Below are 13,705 nucleotides of genomic sequence, written 5' to 3'. Positions count from 1 at the left end.
AATGCCTGATCAGGGCCTTCAACACACAGTTTTTGTTTATGCGACAAGCTGCTAAATCTCCAGTAGTCAGAAGCTACCATTAATGTCAGGATTTAGACAGATTATGGCACCTAGTGTTATTTTACTTTTCATCTTAGATTCTAATCCTGAACATGCTTACTAGGTAGATAATCTCACTGAATTCAGCTAGACTTTCTTCCAAGTAAGCTATGCTTAGGAACGGGCTGTAATCTTTTTTCTGGAACTGACTTCTGTTGATGACAAGATAAACTGAGCTAGTGAGAGCACTGCAGTGACCCAGTAGCATAGCATTTGTCATATTCCAAAGCTCCTGCTAAAGCTTCTCCAAATTCTATTTACTGTGCATGGCTCACTGATAGGAAAAATGGATGCTCAGGATTTGATTTGATATTTTCTACAAAGTGCAACAACGTTCCACTTCATTTGTGAACTGACATATCTCATACTGCATGTTTGCAATCACAACAACGTTTTGAAAACAAACCTGATAATTTTGGTTTTGATATAACAGAAAGGTCAGCTCTCACCGTACCATGAAAAAACCCTTTAGAATTTAAACACATTCAAACAATAAGTAGCTTTAGTTTATCTCACTGAAATTTAGGGTGTCGAAATAGGATATGAAATAAAGCACTTCAGAAAATGCAGGGTGTATTTTTCCCCCTGGCTACAGTTGACCAGTTTTTATGCAGTCTGAAAATTACAATGAGTCTTGCTTCATCTTATCTGCATCTGCTGCATGCCAATGTCAATACAGAAGTTTTATTTTTCTGGGAGAATGTCACTGTAGTGAAATGCATCAATAACTTTAATTCTGAGTTTAAAGATGTGACTCCACTTCCAGGACATTGAATGTGAAAAGGCTGTCACAGTGTCTAGTACTCCATTATCCAAACACAGTAGAAAACACTATGATTCCCTCCCTGATCCTGAATCTGTAGTCAGCTTGGTTTGGAAGATTTCATAAGATATTGAAAGAGGCACACAAAACCTGCCTATGCATGTCTGTCTTCTTTTTTTTTTTACATGTAGGGAAACATGGAATGTTTTGTTTGTTCTGCAATAGTTCTTTTCCCATATATTCAATAGGCATCAATTGTATAGAAATATTAACATACCTTCTTTCCACAGTTTAAAGCACCATATCCACTTCTACAGGCACAAACATTTGGCTTGATACATCTGCCCCCAAACTGGCATTTGGGCTCACAAACAGCTGCAACCAAACAACCTGTAAGTATTCTTTCTTTAAAAAACAAACAAACAAACCACCACCCACAGTTCTGTTGATATATTCAACTGCACCATTTCCTTTTGGCTAAAAATCAGAATTTAGTCATGAATTCTGTCTCTTCTGTTCACACACTTGTTTCAACCTGTGGAAACCATGGCTTACAGTCAGCATGTGCCAATTTGTAGCCACACTGCATGGCCTAGACCAGGTATACCAAAGCCAGTGCCACATGCTGAACTCAGTGTGGATCAGATTTTGGTACTTGATTGCTCTTTCAAGTTTTCAAGCAGTTGGAACTCAGTGCTAAGCCTATCCATGCTGTGTTCTTTCAGTGATGTTGGCTTTCATATCACCACCTCACCTTATGATAGCACAGTGCAAAGTCAGCCAGTCTGATCCAAGGATCACAGCTTCTGTGGGCTGAAAGAGTCTTGTGAATAGACTCCAAGAGTCTATTCGCATACGACATCTGCATATATCTCTTCATGTGAGAGTGGTCTACTTGCATGGCAATGTAAGGATGAGAGATAGAACCCATGCAAGATTGTGGTCCCTTTTCTGATGATAGGAGAACCCAGCTTTCCATTTTCTTGCTCGATGAAAAGAAGGGCCAATCTCACATGCATCTGCTCTTCCAGCATTAACACTGTACACGTGGATTACTTACATGAGCAAAGTAAAGTCTGAGTATTGGTTGTGCCCCTGCAAAAACATTTTATTAAGGAGAAAGAACAATCGTTTCTGTGGGTAGGAACCCTTTGTTCTGAAGCTGTTACATGTTTGCTTCTCGTTGTCCTTGTCCTATTATCTTGAGCTAATAGTGAGAGGCAGAGGAAAGTGCCAAGACTCTCATTTCTCCTCCATGAGAAACATGTAAGTATGGGGTTTGAGTTCCCTTGGTGAATGGGCCCAGAATGACCTTTTCCATTCCAGGAAAATGAAAGAGATACTTTTAAAGAACTTACCTTGAAATGAGGCAACAACAATAACAATGAACACCATTTATACTAGATTATTTTACAGTGGACAGGTTTGTGTATTGCAGAAAATTTCAGAACCTGTTATTATACATGATGATGATGGCAACTAATAGCCCAGTACTGAACATCTGAGGTGTCTCTGCAACTGTAGCAGGTGTAGCAACATGTGGATGCAGTCCATGGAAATTCCGGCTCACCTAAGTTCCATTAATATCAGTGGAAATAAAATACTTCATTCTGTGCTTAACTCCAGTTTTCAGTGGGACTCTTGAGACACCTTGATTTTTCTGGTACGAATACTGTGCCTCATTGGCCTGCCATGTTGCCAGAAAGCACCAGCTCACCTCCTTGTTGAGTTCCTACACAATCACCTTAGCTAAAAAGTCCCATCTTTGTTTGAAAATGTTAGCTTGCAAGGTTCAGCAACTTAGGACAGTATTCATTTGTGGCTCCTGAAATCACCCTCTACTGAGATAGAAAAAGGAGAGTCCACTCATTATTAAACACTGGCCTGAGACTTCTTGGAATTACTAATGCTTCATCTCCATTTCGCTAATTTATATTCACATACAGATGGCAAGTACAGTGATAGGGGCCATGCATTTAGCCCTGCCCTCAAAGTCCCACTGCACCTCTTGCCCCTAGCATCACTGTTGCCATATTGAACATTGTGTCTGCAACAAGGAGCCTCCTTTGTTCATGAAGGCTTCCCATGCATTATAGAACCCTGGGCAAACAGCAACGGTGAGGCAAAAGAAGCAGCACAACTTTTGCAACAGGGACAAGCACATGGCCCGTAGCCCCTTTCACCATACTTGTCCTCTACATGAGATCAATGTACAAAATGCTGCCCTGGGCTCCTGCTGGAAGGAAGGGTGAGATATAAATCAAATAATAAATAAATAAATGAGTTGTTGAATGACTTCTCAAGAATTATTCTGTCACACCCACCTAGATCCCAGATCCCCTCATTTTGTCAAGAAGAAAAAGACAGCAAATTGGCTGGGAGGTTGCATTTGAATGGTAGATCACCAATTAAGCAAGTCTGGATTAGATTAAAGGATCTGATAATTTGTATAAATCCAGGGCACAGTCCTACTTTTCGTATTGTGCCATCACCAAACAGTGCTATTGTTCAGGCCAGCTTTAGGTTGTGCTCCTGGCACAAATCCATAATCAATATGCATAATCCTCTGAGTTCTATAGGCAGGTGATCAGGCGAGAGCACTGTAGTGTACCATCCACTTTCTAGATTGGATAAATTCAGTTTGCTTCAGTTTGTCTGGTCTAATGTAATAAATAACCTTTTGCAAATATTACCACTTTGTAAAAATAAACAAACAGGATTATGAAGTTTTCGTAAGTAACACAGATGGCCATTTCAAGCTTGTGTGGAAAGCTTATTTTCTAATGGACACCAGTAATGGCAAGTTATTTGATGAATCTAAATGATATATCAGTTCATTAAAGTTGTGCATCATATCACTTATGTGACTGACCCTTGTTTCCGCTTGAGCCTTATTCCGCTAAAACCCAGCTATGTTTCCCGCCTTCACAAAAGTTAAGGCAACAGGATTGCTGATTTCAAGCCAGCTTTTTCCTCTCCTAATTAGCAGTGTATGTTCCTATGACATTGTTTTGGCACAGAAAAAAGAGAACAGCAAATTTATAAGGCACCAGTCCAAGAACACACGTCATGTTATTATTTTAATTAGATCTCAGAAGCTAAAATTTCTTTAATTTTTTTTCACAACAAAATCTTTTTGTATCATCATACTTATACTGATTATAGCCAGTGTTGTTTTGATAATATATTACTTGAATTAGCTGGTGATTGTCTGTGGAACAAAGATAAAAGACATCTGTAACAAAATACAGTTGAAATATTACTAAGTGTGAGGTAGATGAAGGCTGCCAGGTTGCTACTGGGTCAAGATCAAGGTTTTACTATTAGTATATAAAGTCCTTAAGAGACCAGTTTGCTTGAGATATTGCCTTGCCCCATACATGTCTAGTCGACTGATGAACTTGCACAGGCACCATATAAAGTTTGTTCACCATCTGTAAGGAGGCAATCTTTTAGTATGGCAGCATCTATGCTTTGGAACTCCCTGCATATTGATATTAGGCAGGCACCCTCACTATACTGTTTTAGACATCTGCTACAAACTGGAGGCACATAACAAATTCAGACACATAATTTAGCAATGTATACTTATTTTTAATTTATTTATTTATTTATTCATTCATTCTATTACATTAATACACCACCTTTCCTCCAAGGAGCTCAAAGTGGTGTACATGGCTCTCCCTCTCTCCATTTCATCCTCACAACAACTATGTTAGGGAGGATAGGCTGAAAGAGAGAGACTGACTGGCCTAAGGTCACCCAGTGAGCTTCATGGCTGAGTTGGGGATCCCAACCCTGGGCTCCTGGGCCACAGTCCAACACTCTAACCCAGCCTTACCCAGCCTTTCCCAACAAGTGTGCCTCCAGATACTGTTGGACCACAACTCCCATCAGCCTCAGCCAGCATTGCCAATGGCCAGGAAAGATGGGTACTGTGGTCCAACATCTGGGGGCACTGTGGTCCAACATCTGGGGCCACACTGGTGGGGAAAGGCTGCTCTAACCATTGCTGATTCTATGTGCACATTATTGATCATTGTTTTATATTGCTTTATGGACACTGCTTAGAGGTGGGTTTGTGTTTTTTTAATTAAATGGTTGTTGTTATATACCTTCAAGTTGATTATGACTTATGGCGACCCTATGAATCAGCAACCTCCAATAGCATCTGTTATAAACCACCCTGTTCAGAACTTGTAAGTTCAGATCTGTGGCTTCCTTAATTAAATGATACATATATTAAAAACACAAATAAATAAAGATCCATCATCTCTACATGCAGAGGACAACTTCATAAAGCTCCTTTACTCTATTAGCTACCACTACATATTGGGTGATTATCATGTCTGGAATCCAAAAACCTGCTGTAGCTCATGTGCAGGGGGCTTTCACTACTTTCTTCGTTGAACAACTGAGCCTAGTACCCTATCATAAACTGCTTTTCAAAGTCCCCTTAGTTCAAACAGAGTTCAACAAGCAGCATGATGAGTTTCTGTTCAAGAAAAATAAACCAAAAGCTGCTTTTGGTTTATGAAACAAATTCCATGGATATATGAGTCCTAGCCATGATGCTAGATGCCTTTAACAATATTAGAAATGTTTATGAAGATCATATCTATCAAAGACTATTACCCAATAATTGCTAAAAATAGGACTTTTATACACACACACACAAAAGAAAGGCTTTTTCTGTCATGCCTAGTTTGTATATTTTCCAGCAACATCTGACTGGCGGACCTAGAATGCTGGATTAAATTCACTTTTGGTCTCATCCAGCAAGTAATTTCATGTTCTGATTACAATTTGTTGGTTTGTACACAGATTGCTACACTGCACCTGGAATAAGCCTTCCGTTTCTTAAGAGCTATGAGAAAGGCAGAAGACCACAGGTGTAACTTGAACCACTGCACTGATGCAATAACAGAGAAAACTGAAAATAAATCACTAGTTCCATTTAAGAATTCTAAAAGATATAGAAGCTGTATCCCAGATGGAATACGTCAAGCTGGTTGTATAGAATTATATGTTTGCAGAGAGCATAGCTGTTTATAGTATTACTGAAGCAATGCAATAGAATTCTGAAATATAAGATACAGGCTACAGAGAAGTGGACCAGGAGAAACCCCGTTTCTTAGAATATGTAAGTAAAACAATAGACAAGGCATTATAAAATGCACATTGAACAACTATTTTGCACATGAGGTGAGAAAATTAGCTGATCTAATGAGCCCAGTATGATAGAGGAGAAAATTAACTAGCAAAAAACTCACAAAAACCCACTACAGATCTGAAATAGTACATGCTCCCATTCTACCCCACATATTAGTGAGAAAGGTGTTAAAACATTTCAGAAGAAAATTGGAATGGAAATCAGAATATAATAACATAGCTGAGGTCTAAATGAGTATTTCATAAATGCATTTACAAGGAACATCAAACTATTAAACACCAACAATGACACAGGCGTTATCCTATATTGTCTTGGCAAGGAATGCTTATTAATAAGCCAAGTTTGTGTTGAAATGATAATCAATAAATGTGATCTTCTGGTCTGTCACCATAATAAATGATTTATTCATTCATTCATTCAAAAATGTGTCATACAAATAAAAAGTCTCTCTCTGTGTTAAAAAGCACAGAGCATTATCTTTCATGCAAATCTCAATCTTTGTTGTGAACTTTACATTTTGTGTATGAATAGAAATCTCGGAGCAAGTGTCTAAAAGTGAAAGAGAGGACAAAAAGTTCATGAAAGTATGAGGCTACTGATTTCACATGTGAATTGCAGAAAGAAAGTTAGTAGGTGTGCAACAATACTATATTAGAACAGATAATAAACAGTACAAATGTCAGCAAGGTCAGAGAACAGGATTCCCCATTCGTTCATCTGCATTCATTTTTCTAATTCATTCCTAGGATGTTTCCAAATACAGCCATTGGCAGTGTCAGAAACAGTGAATCTGTGCTCTCATGCACACCACATGAGGTTATCTGTGCTGATATTTGCCAGTTCAAATGGACTAGGGTCATTACTGGCAATGCAGCACCAGTAGTGCCTAGCCAGCCACTATTGTGCCAAACCCCTTTCATAAAAATTGCCTCTTTGGAAATTAGAGACTGAATCCTGAACTGAAGCAAGTAGAAGATATTGCTCTGTTGACCAGACTACTGATCATATGATGGGGGTGGGAAGAGCCCCCTACTTTCCTTCCCTTAGCTACAGTTATTAGAAGAATACAGAGGGGTGGAATTTTAGCCTGAAATGTGAAGGAGTCAATGGATGCCATTAAAGGCATACTGTCCCCTCCATGATTTGAATACTTGTCCAGACAAGTGCAAAAGATCAGACTTCCAAATTTATACAACCTGCCCAGCCTCGATGCTTCATACTGCTTGCCAGTTACTGAAGCTGACATGCATACAACCCGACTTTGCTCCTATGCCTGAAGAAGGCTCAAAGGCTTGTGGGCATACACCACAGCCCAGTAGAAGCTATACGCTAGGGATGGGTGAGAAATTCAATTCAGTTCACATTTCAAGCCGAATCTATCAGATTTGCACTTTCCGAAACAATATGAGAACTGAAACAGAGCCATCCTTTGAAATTCGTACTTATTTGAATTTTGCAATGCAGTTTGCCAACAAATGTTTATTAAAATTGCATATGTTAGAGGAAGGTGTGCATAAAAATGAATATATAAATGAAAATAACATTCAAAAGTGCATTCTGTTAGGAGGAATTGCTTCCAAAAATGTGTACATGAGTCAAAACTACCTACAAAAATGGGTTTATTGGGAGAAACTAGCACTAAAATGCTGGAGAATTTTCATGAGGATTTTTTTTAAAAAAAAGCAAATTGCAGAAATGTGGAGAACTTAATTTAAAATTAGAAAAATTAGAAACTAAGAGAACCGAAATTGACAGATCCTTCCATTCCTGCTGTACACACAGTAGCTTGCTATACTGGATCCCATGCTTAGGCTGTTATGTTCCTGTTTAAGCTCTGGAATCCCCAACTCTGGTCAGATCACAATACATGGACTGGGAGGCTTTTTGTAAATGTTGAGCTGAAATATATAAAAGTGGTATGGAGTAGATGCTAAATGTGTTAGCAACTAGATAGCCATTTGCTTTCTGCAGGTGTCCACCCACTGACACTTTGTTCAACATCTGAGGCCTTGCACTGGGTGCCATTGCCAAATGAAGCTCAGTGGACATCTACTAGGAGGGGACCCTTTTTAGTCTGGGTGCCAACTTTGTGGAATGCTTTCCAAAGAAGTGTATCAAGGCCCAACATTTTTATCCTTTTAGATATTTGGCTAAAATTACTTCTTTCAGAAACCCTTCAGCTGATCCATCTCTGCATTTACTTTTTAACCAAATATTATAGACTTCTATTGATTATGATAATCTGTTGTGAGTTTTGCTTCCAAAGCAGATTATTAACAATAATTATTAACTGAATAATTTTAAAAATAGATATTCTTCTAAATCCTTAAAACATCTTGTTTAACCCTCTTAAATGAAAAATGCTTTATAACAATTTTAAATATATATATTTTTGAACAGCCTGTACCAGTTCAGTGAACATTTAGACAAACATATATTCTTTTCTCTTTTAATATTTTCATTTCCTTTATTTTATTTTATAAACGTAAAGGTGTCCCCACACTTGTAGTGCGAGTCGTTTCCAACTCTTAGGGTGACATCTTGCGACGTTTACTAGGCAGGCCATATATATGGGGTGGGTTTGCCAGTTCCTTCCCCGGCCTTTCTTTACCCCCCAGCATATGCCAGGTACTCATTTTACCGACCACGGATGGATGTAAGGCTGAGTGAACCTCGACCCCTTTTACTGGAGATTCGACTTCCTCCTTCCGTTGGAATCGGACTCTGGCCGTGAGCAGAGCTTCGGCTGCGTTACCGCCGCTTACCACTCTGCGCCACGGAGGATTTTATTTTATACATATTGTTATATTTGTTGTTGTTTTTTAAAAAATGTTATAGACGCAAAGTGATGCATTTACTGGTGGTGTTCACTGAAATGATTCACATTCCTCAAAGTGTAATTTCTATTCAGCTACAGTACTGATGCAGATTAATTGGAATACAAATGGTCAGTGGGACTGGCTTTCTTTTTGCCAGCTTTAGTTTATTCAAAACTACTTTACAAGAATGAGTGATCTCATATGGGAAAAAGCAATTTTCAGAAGACGAAAGCATGATAAGTCAACTTGTTGCAATTGGGACACTTGGGGATTTCTTAAAGGGAGCAAGATAACATTTGGTGCTCTCTTTTGCGCTCTCTCTCTTTAAATGTGTATACTACACAGTGTCAGACAATAGGAGGAAACATTAAAGCAAAATCAATAAAAATATGGGGAACCAGCAAGTGATAGTAAGTGTTGGTATTGCTATTAACAATCTGCCATTTATTTCCATCTGAAGCATTATGGTGGTGAGTCCTATAGGTGCTCATTATTTCTCCATGTAAGTGCTTTCTGCATGAAATGGTAATGTGATTACTTTTTTTTTCCTGTTCAGCATGAAAAACTGAAGGCTTGTTTTACTTGATTTTACTTGTATGAGGAAAGATAGAGGTAGTGTTTGAGGAGGAAAGAAATGTGTTTTCCCTGTTTATACTTAGCAGCCATGAAGATGATTGCTGCCATACCACAAAAGCTGCAAGAGTAGGTACACTTACTTGGCAGTAAGGTTATAGAATTCAGTAGGGCTTATTTCTGAGCAAATTCACATAGGATTAGTTGCATCCCCTTGAGTAAGGAGAGCAAATGCTTAATGTGCCAGACACAATTTGCTGTACAAATCTGAAAAAGACTAAAAACTGTCTATTTAATTAAGTGTGTTTGAAGGGAGGGGGAGAAAGAAAGAAGGATCCTATACTTTTAGAAGAGAAACTGAAAGACATGACCTGAACTGAACATTTGGGGGGGGGGAACACAGTGTACTAAATTTGGAATAAATAATTCAGCATAATTAGACTTTAAAAAAAATAATGATGTCCACATTTCAAAGAGCGTGTTGAAGTAAATAAAATAATGCTTTTATTTACACAGCCTTCACACATAAACTTTGTATCATTAGAAACAGATCACAAAGGTGTGCAAATCGCACATGCATAGAGTTGTCCATATGGGGATCCCACTCTGAAAATACAGAGCTTTCATACATAAAGTTTGTATGTGCATGGGATCCATTCATGCAGCCAACTTGGTATGTGTTGGTAGGACATGATGCCATAATCCTGCTTCTCCCCTTATAAGCCTTCATTGTGTACACTTATATTCACATAAACACAGCTTGTGTGAGATCTACCAGACAAGCAGGCTTGCTTATTGTTTCTTGCTTATTCTCTTAGGAGTCTCACATAAGCTTTGTTAGCTTGAGACCCAAGTATCTGAAACAGCATCTCCCTTAGCATCAACCATCTCAGGCCCTCCAATCAGCAGGGGATGCCCTGTTGGTAGCCTCAGCACTGGGGGTTGCCTTGTTGGTGTTGATCTGTGACACAGCCTCGTTATCGGTTCCCCATTTGTACAATGCCCTCCCTGCTGAAGTGTGTCTGATTTTCAGAAAGCACTTAAAACATTCCTGTTCACCCAGGCATTTGATAGCTAAATGGCACTGTTCTTAGCGAGCCTGAAAGTATTAACTGTGAGGGTATGTGACTGCTTTACACATTTTTGGATTATCTTAATGCTTTTAGATGTTTATGATTGCTTTTAAAAGCTTTAAACATGTTTTGTTTTGTTTTCAACAGTATTGTTTTACGACTGGGATATTTGCTGATCTGGGTTCCTTTGGAAGAAAGGGCAGGATCGAAACAACAACGATAGTGTTGTAGGATTGGGGGGTTGGGATGGACGATGTTTGTGGGTACCCTCCAAGACTGTAATCCTGTATCTGGAAGTTGGGACCTGCAGTGGAATAAATCTGCTCTACTGGTCAAACATGTTCCTTTCATTAGTTTCTTTGTTCGCTTGATGTGCTCCAGAGTAGTCCTGTTGCTATAGGAACTCTTTCAGGAGTCACGTCCTCCTCCCAATCACCTGGCTGAAACACCCCCCCCAACATACTCATCCTAGAGCTAAGAAATGCCCTGTGTGTGTTAGCGTTCGTCAGAGGTGAAGCTGGAAAGACACAGAGAAGCTTGGCTCACTTTTTGTGCTGAACACCAAGCTATGGCTTGGAAAACTTCCCTAGAAACCTAATGAGGAAGCAAGATCTGTTGGAATGTTAATACCAAGAACCACTCCATCTTACACTCAGGTTGTAAGACACCAAAGTCTCAGCTGATCTTCATTTCAAGGAAACTGAACCCTAGATAAGCACAGGAACCTCTGAAAGTCTCACACCACTTGGAGACTGGGGTGTGCACAATGGTGATGATAATAATTTACCCCCTCTTTGGGGGAGGGGGAGGTACCAGCCATCTTGAAAGTAATGGTGCTTGAGAAAGCAGTGGCCATTAAGCTGCAGATATGATTGAAAGGATTATTATCTAGATCCTTTTGAAACTGGTTAAGGCCTAGGTCTGATACTGAAACTGCCTTGCCCTGGTTGATGACTGGAAGTGAAACCCTGTTGATTCTCCTTGATCTCTTGACAGCTTTTGATACTACTCACTATGGTATCCTCCTGGATTGGCTCTATGAGTTGGGAGCAGGAGGCACACTGCTGCAGCAATACTGGGGGACTTCTGCTCAGTCCCATGGTAATTGTGCTATAGAGTAGTTCCAGTATGCCCATCATGCTATGAAGCTTCTGGGAGGGGTCATTAGGGAGTTTGGAATGCAGTCATCAATATGTTGAAGAACCTCAGCTCTGTTTCTATATGTCAGGGAGAAAAGGGGGTACTTTCAGATCTAGCTTTGTCACTGGAGGCTCAAGTGGCTTCAGTGGCATGGAGTGCCTATCCCTAGTTTTGGGAGGTGCACTAATTGTGGTCATTCCTGGACAGAGATAGCCATGCTAAGATAATGTTCTGGAACCTCCCATTTGGATTACTGCAATGTAATGCTTTACATGGGGGATCCTTGAAGACAATGTAGGAGCTGCAACTAGTGCAGAATGTGGCTGCCACAATTTTGACTAGTAGTCAGTAGGAATCATGTAACACCAATTCTGAAGAATCTGTACTGGTTGGCTTACTACAGTGTATGCTACCAAGCCAAATGTTATTGTCAACATATAATGCCCCAAATGTCTTAGGACCCAGACATCTGAAGGAGCACGTCTCCCTATATCAGCCTGTGTTTTAAGTTCTGTTGGGGAGGCCCATCTCATGGTTCTGTGGCTGAGTTAAGGGCATATTGTTCAGATGGGGGAAAGTGCCTTCTTGGTACTGGCACCCTGACATGTGGCCTGATCCTGACATTGATGACTTTTCAGTAGGGATGGTATCCCTTGGCAGGTGCTGCTTTAAAAGCATTCCTTCGACGTAACACTTTCGATATGAGTTTGTTCTTTGTCCAATATCTGCTGCTTTTGCCAGTCTGTTTTTCCCTCCCCCAAAATATTGATATTAATATCAAAATTTTATTTCAATATATCAATATTTTGAAATGAAATATTGATAAATGAAAGAAAAATCAGTATTTTTAAAAGAAAAATCAAACTTTTTGAAAGAAATCTTGATTATTTGAAAGAAAGTATTGATAAAGGAAAGGAAAGCAGCTATGCCTCTTCCTCCTTTGCTGTGACTGAAGCTGGGCAGTTTTCACGTTCACAAGCAGAGGCTGACCGTTTTCCATTTGGAAAGGAATTGAGGAAAGCAGCTTTCCCCTCCCCCACCTCTCCAGCAAACCCTGAGTCCTTAATGTGGGTAAAACTTGGCTTGCTTTCGTCTGCTTGGAACTTGGTTTATTCAAGTAGAGGGGGTGGCACAGAGAAAGACAGAGAAATCTGTACTGCTATGCTGTGTAAAATCAATAAAAGAATATATTTAAGGGAATATTCGAGGGGGGGAATCTGTTATTGGGGGAAAGCCACTGAAGTTTGAAGCACACAGGATCACTCCTCATAGATGGAGAATATGCGGACCATTGAAAACTCCGGTGCTAATTTCGAATTCAGCAGAATTCTCATCATTCTACTTTTTAACACCCGCTAAAGACTACCTCTTTATCCAGGCTTCCACAGGGTTTTGAATTAGCCTGGCCAGCTGTATATTTGTAGCTAATCTGCTGCTCTGTTCACATTTTATTGGATACTTTAGCTGTTATATTTTAATATTTATATATTTTATTGTAGTTTTATTTTATTTGTAACAATAAAGATGGGATCATCACCAAATATGAAATTGGGAGGACTGATCTGGAGAAACTAGGGACTGATAAACCTGGACTACAGTAACATTGTTCCCACATGGTCAAGTCAACTCACTTTCTCTCTTTATTAACCTTTCAAAGTCCTTGCTGTTTACCAAATTTTTAGTTACTTTAATGAATAGTGTGCTTCTTTTTTTCTGATTGGAGATTGTACCATTGGTCTCACCTGAAAGGTGATTTTCATAGGAGGGGGCCATCACCGTGGGAAATAGTTCCACCTATCGTGCTAAGGCAAGAATGTTTTTGAAGTCAAGACTAGGGACGTCATGCCCCTCCCACTCTCCAGTTCATTCGTAGTGAGTCTAAAAAGAGATATCTAAAAATACAAGAACAAGGCCAACAGGCCCGCCAGGAAAATAACATAATAGTCACATGCATAACAACATGACTCTAACATAACTACATAACATAACAGAACTAAAAGTCTTGACTTCACTCTTACATTTAATAAAATAGCGTAACAATAACATGTAACCGATTGATAAAATC

General features: G+C 39.4%; 1 protein-coding gene across 7 annotated transcripts in view; it reads right to left on the bottom strand.

Annotated features, from left to right (window-relative positions):
• Positions 1–13,705, bottom strand: part of LOC133376541 (neurogenic locus notch homolog protein 1-like) — a 231,175-nt gene that overhangs the window by 69,601 nt on the left and 147,869 nt on the right. For 5 of the 7 annotated variants that reach the window (XM_061608884.1, XM_061608881.1, XM_061608883.1 and 2 more), the window contains one exon: positions 1,140–1,237. The exons of 1 other annotated variant lie outside the window; for it this stretch is intronic. In XM_061608884.1, the coding sequence (XP_061464868.1) occupies positions 1,140–1,237 (98 nt within the window). Of the gene's footprint in view, positions 1–1,139; positions 1,238–4,231; positions 4,297–13,705 lie in introns of those variants that run through there. One more of the 7 variants, XM_061608882.1, reaches the window with a different exon arrangement.

This window comes from Rhineura floridana, chromosome 2, assembly GCF_030035675.1.
Source record: "Rhineura floridana isolate rRhiFlo1 chromosome 2, rRhiFlo1.hap2, whole genome shotgun sequence".
Taxonomy (NCBI): Eukaryota; Metazoa; Chordata; class Lepidosauria; order Squamata; family Rhineuridae; genus Rhineura; species Rhineura floridana.
The sequence above is the reverse complement of the archived record's forward strand: the minus strand, read 5'-3'. Positions and strand labels throughout refer to the sequence as shown.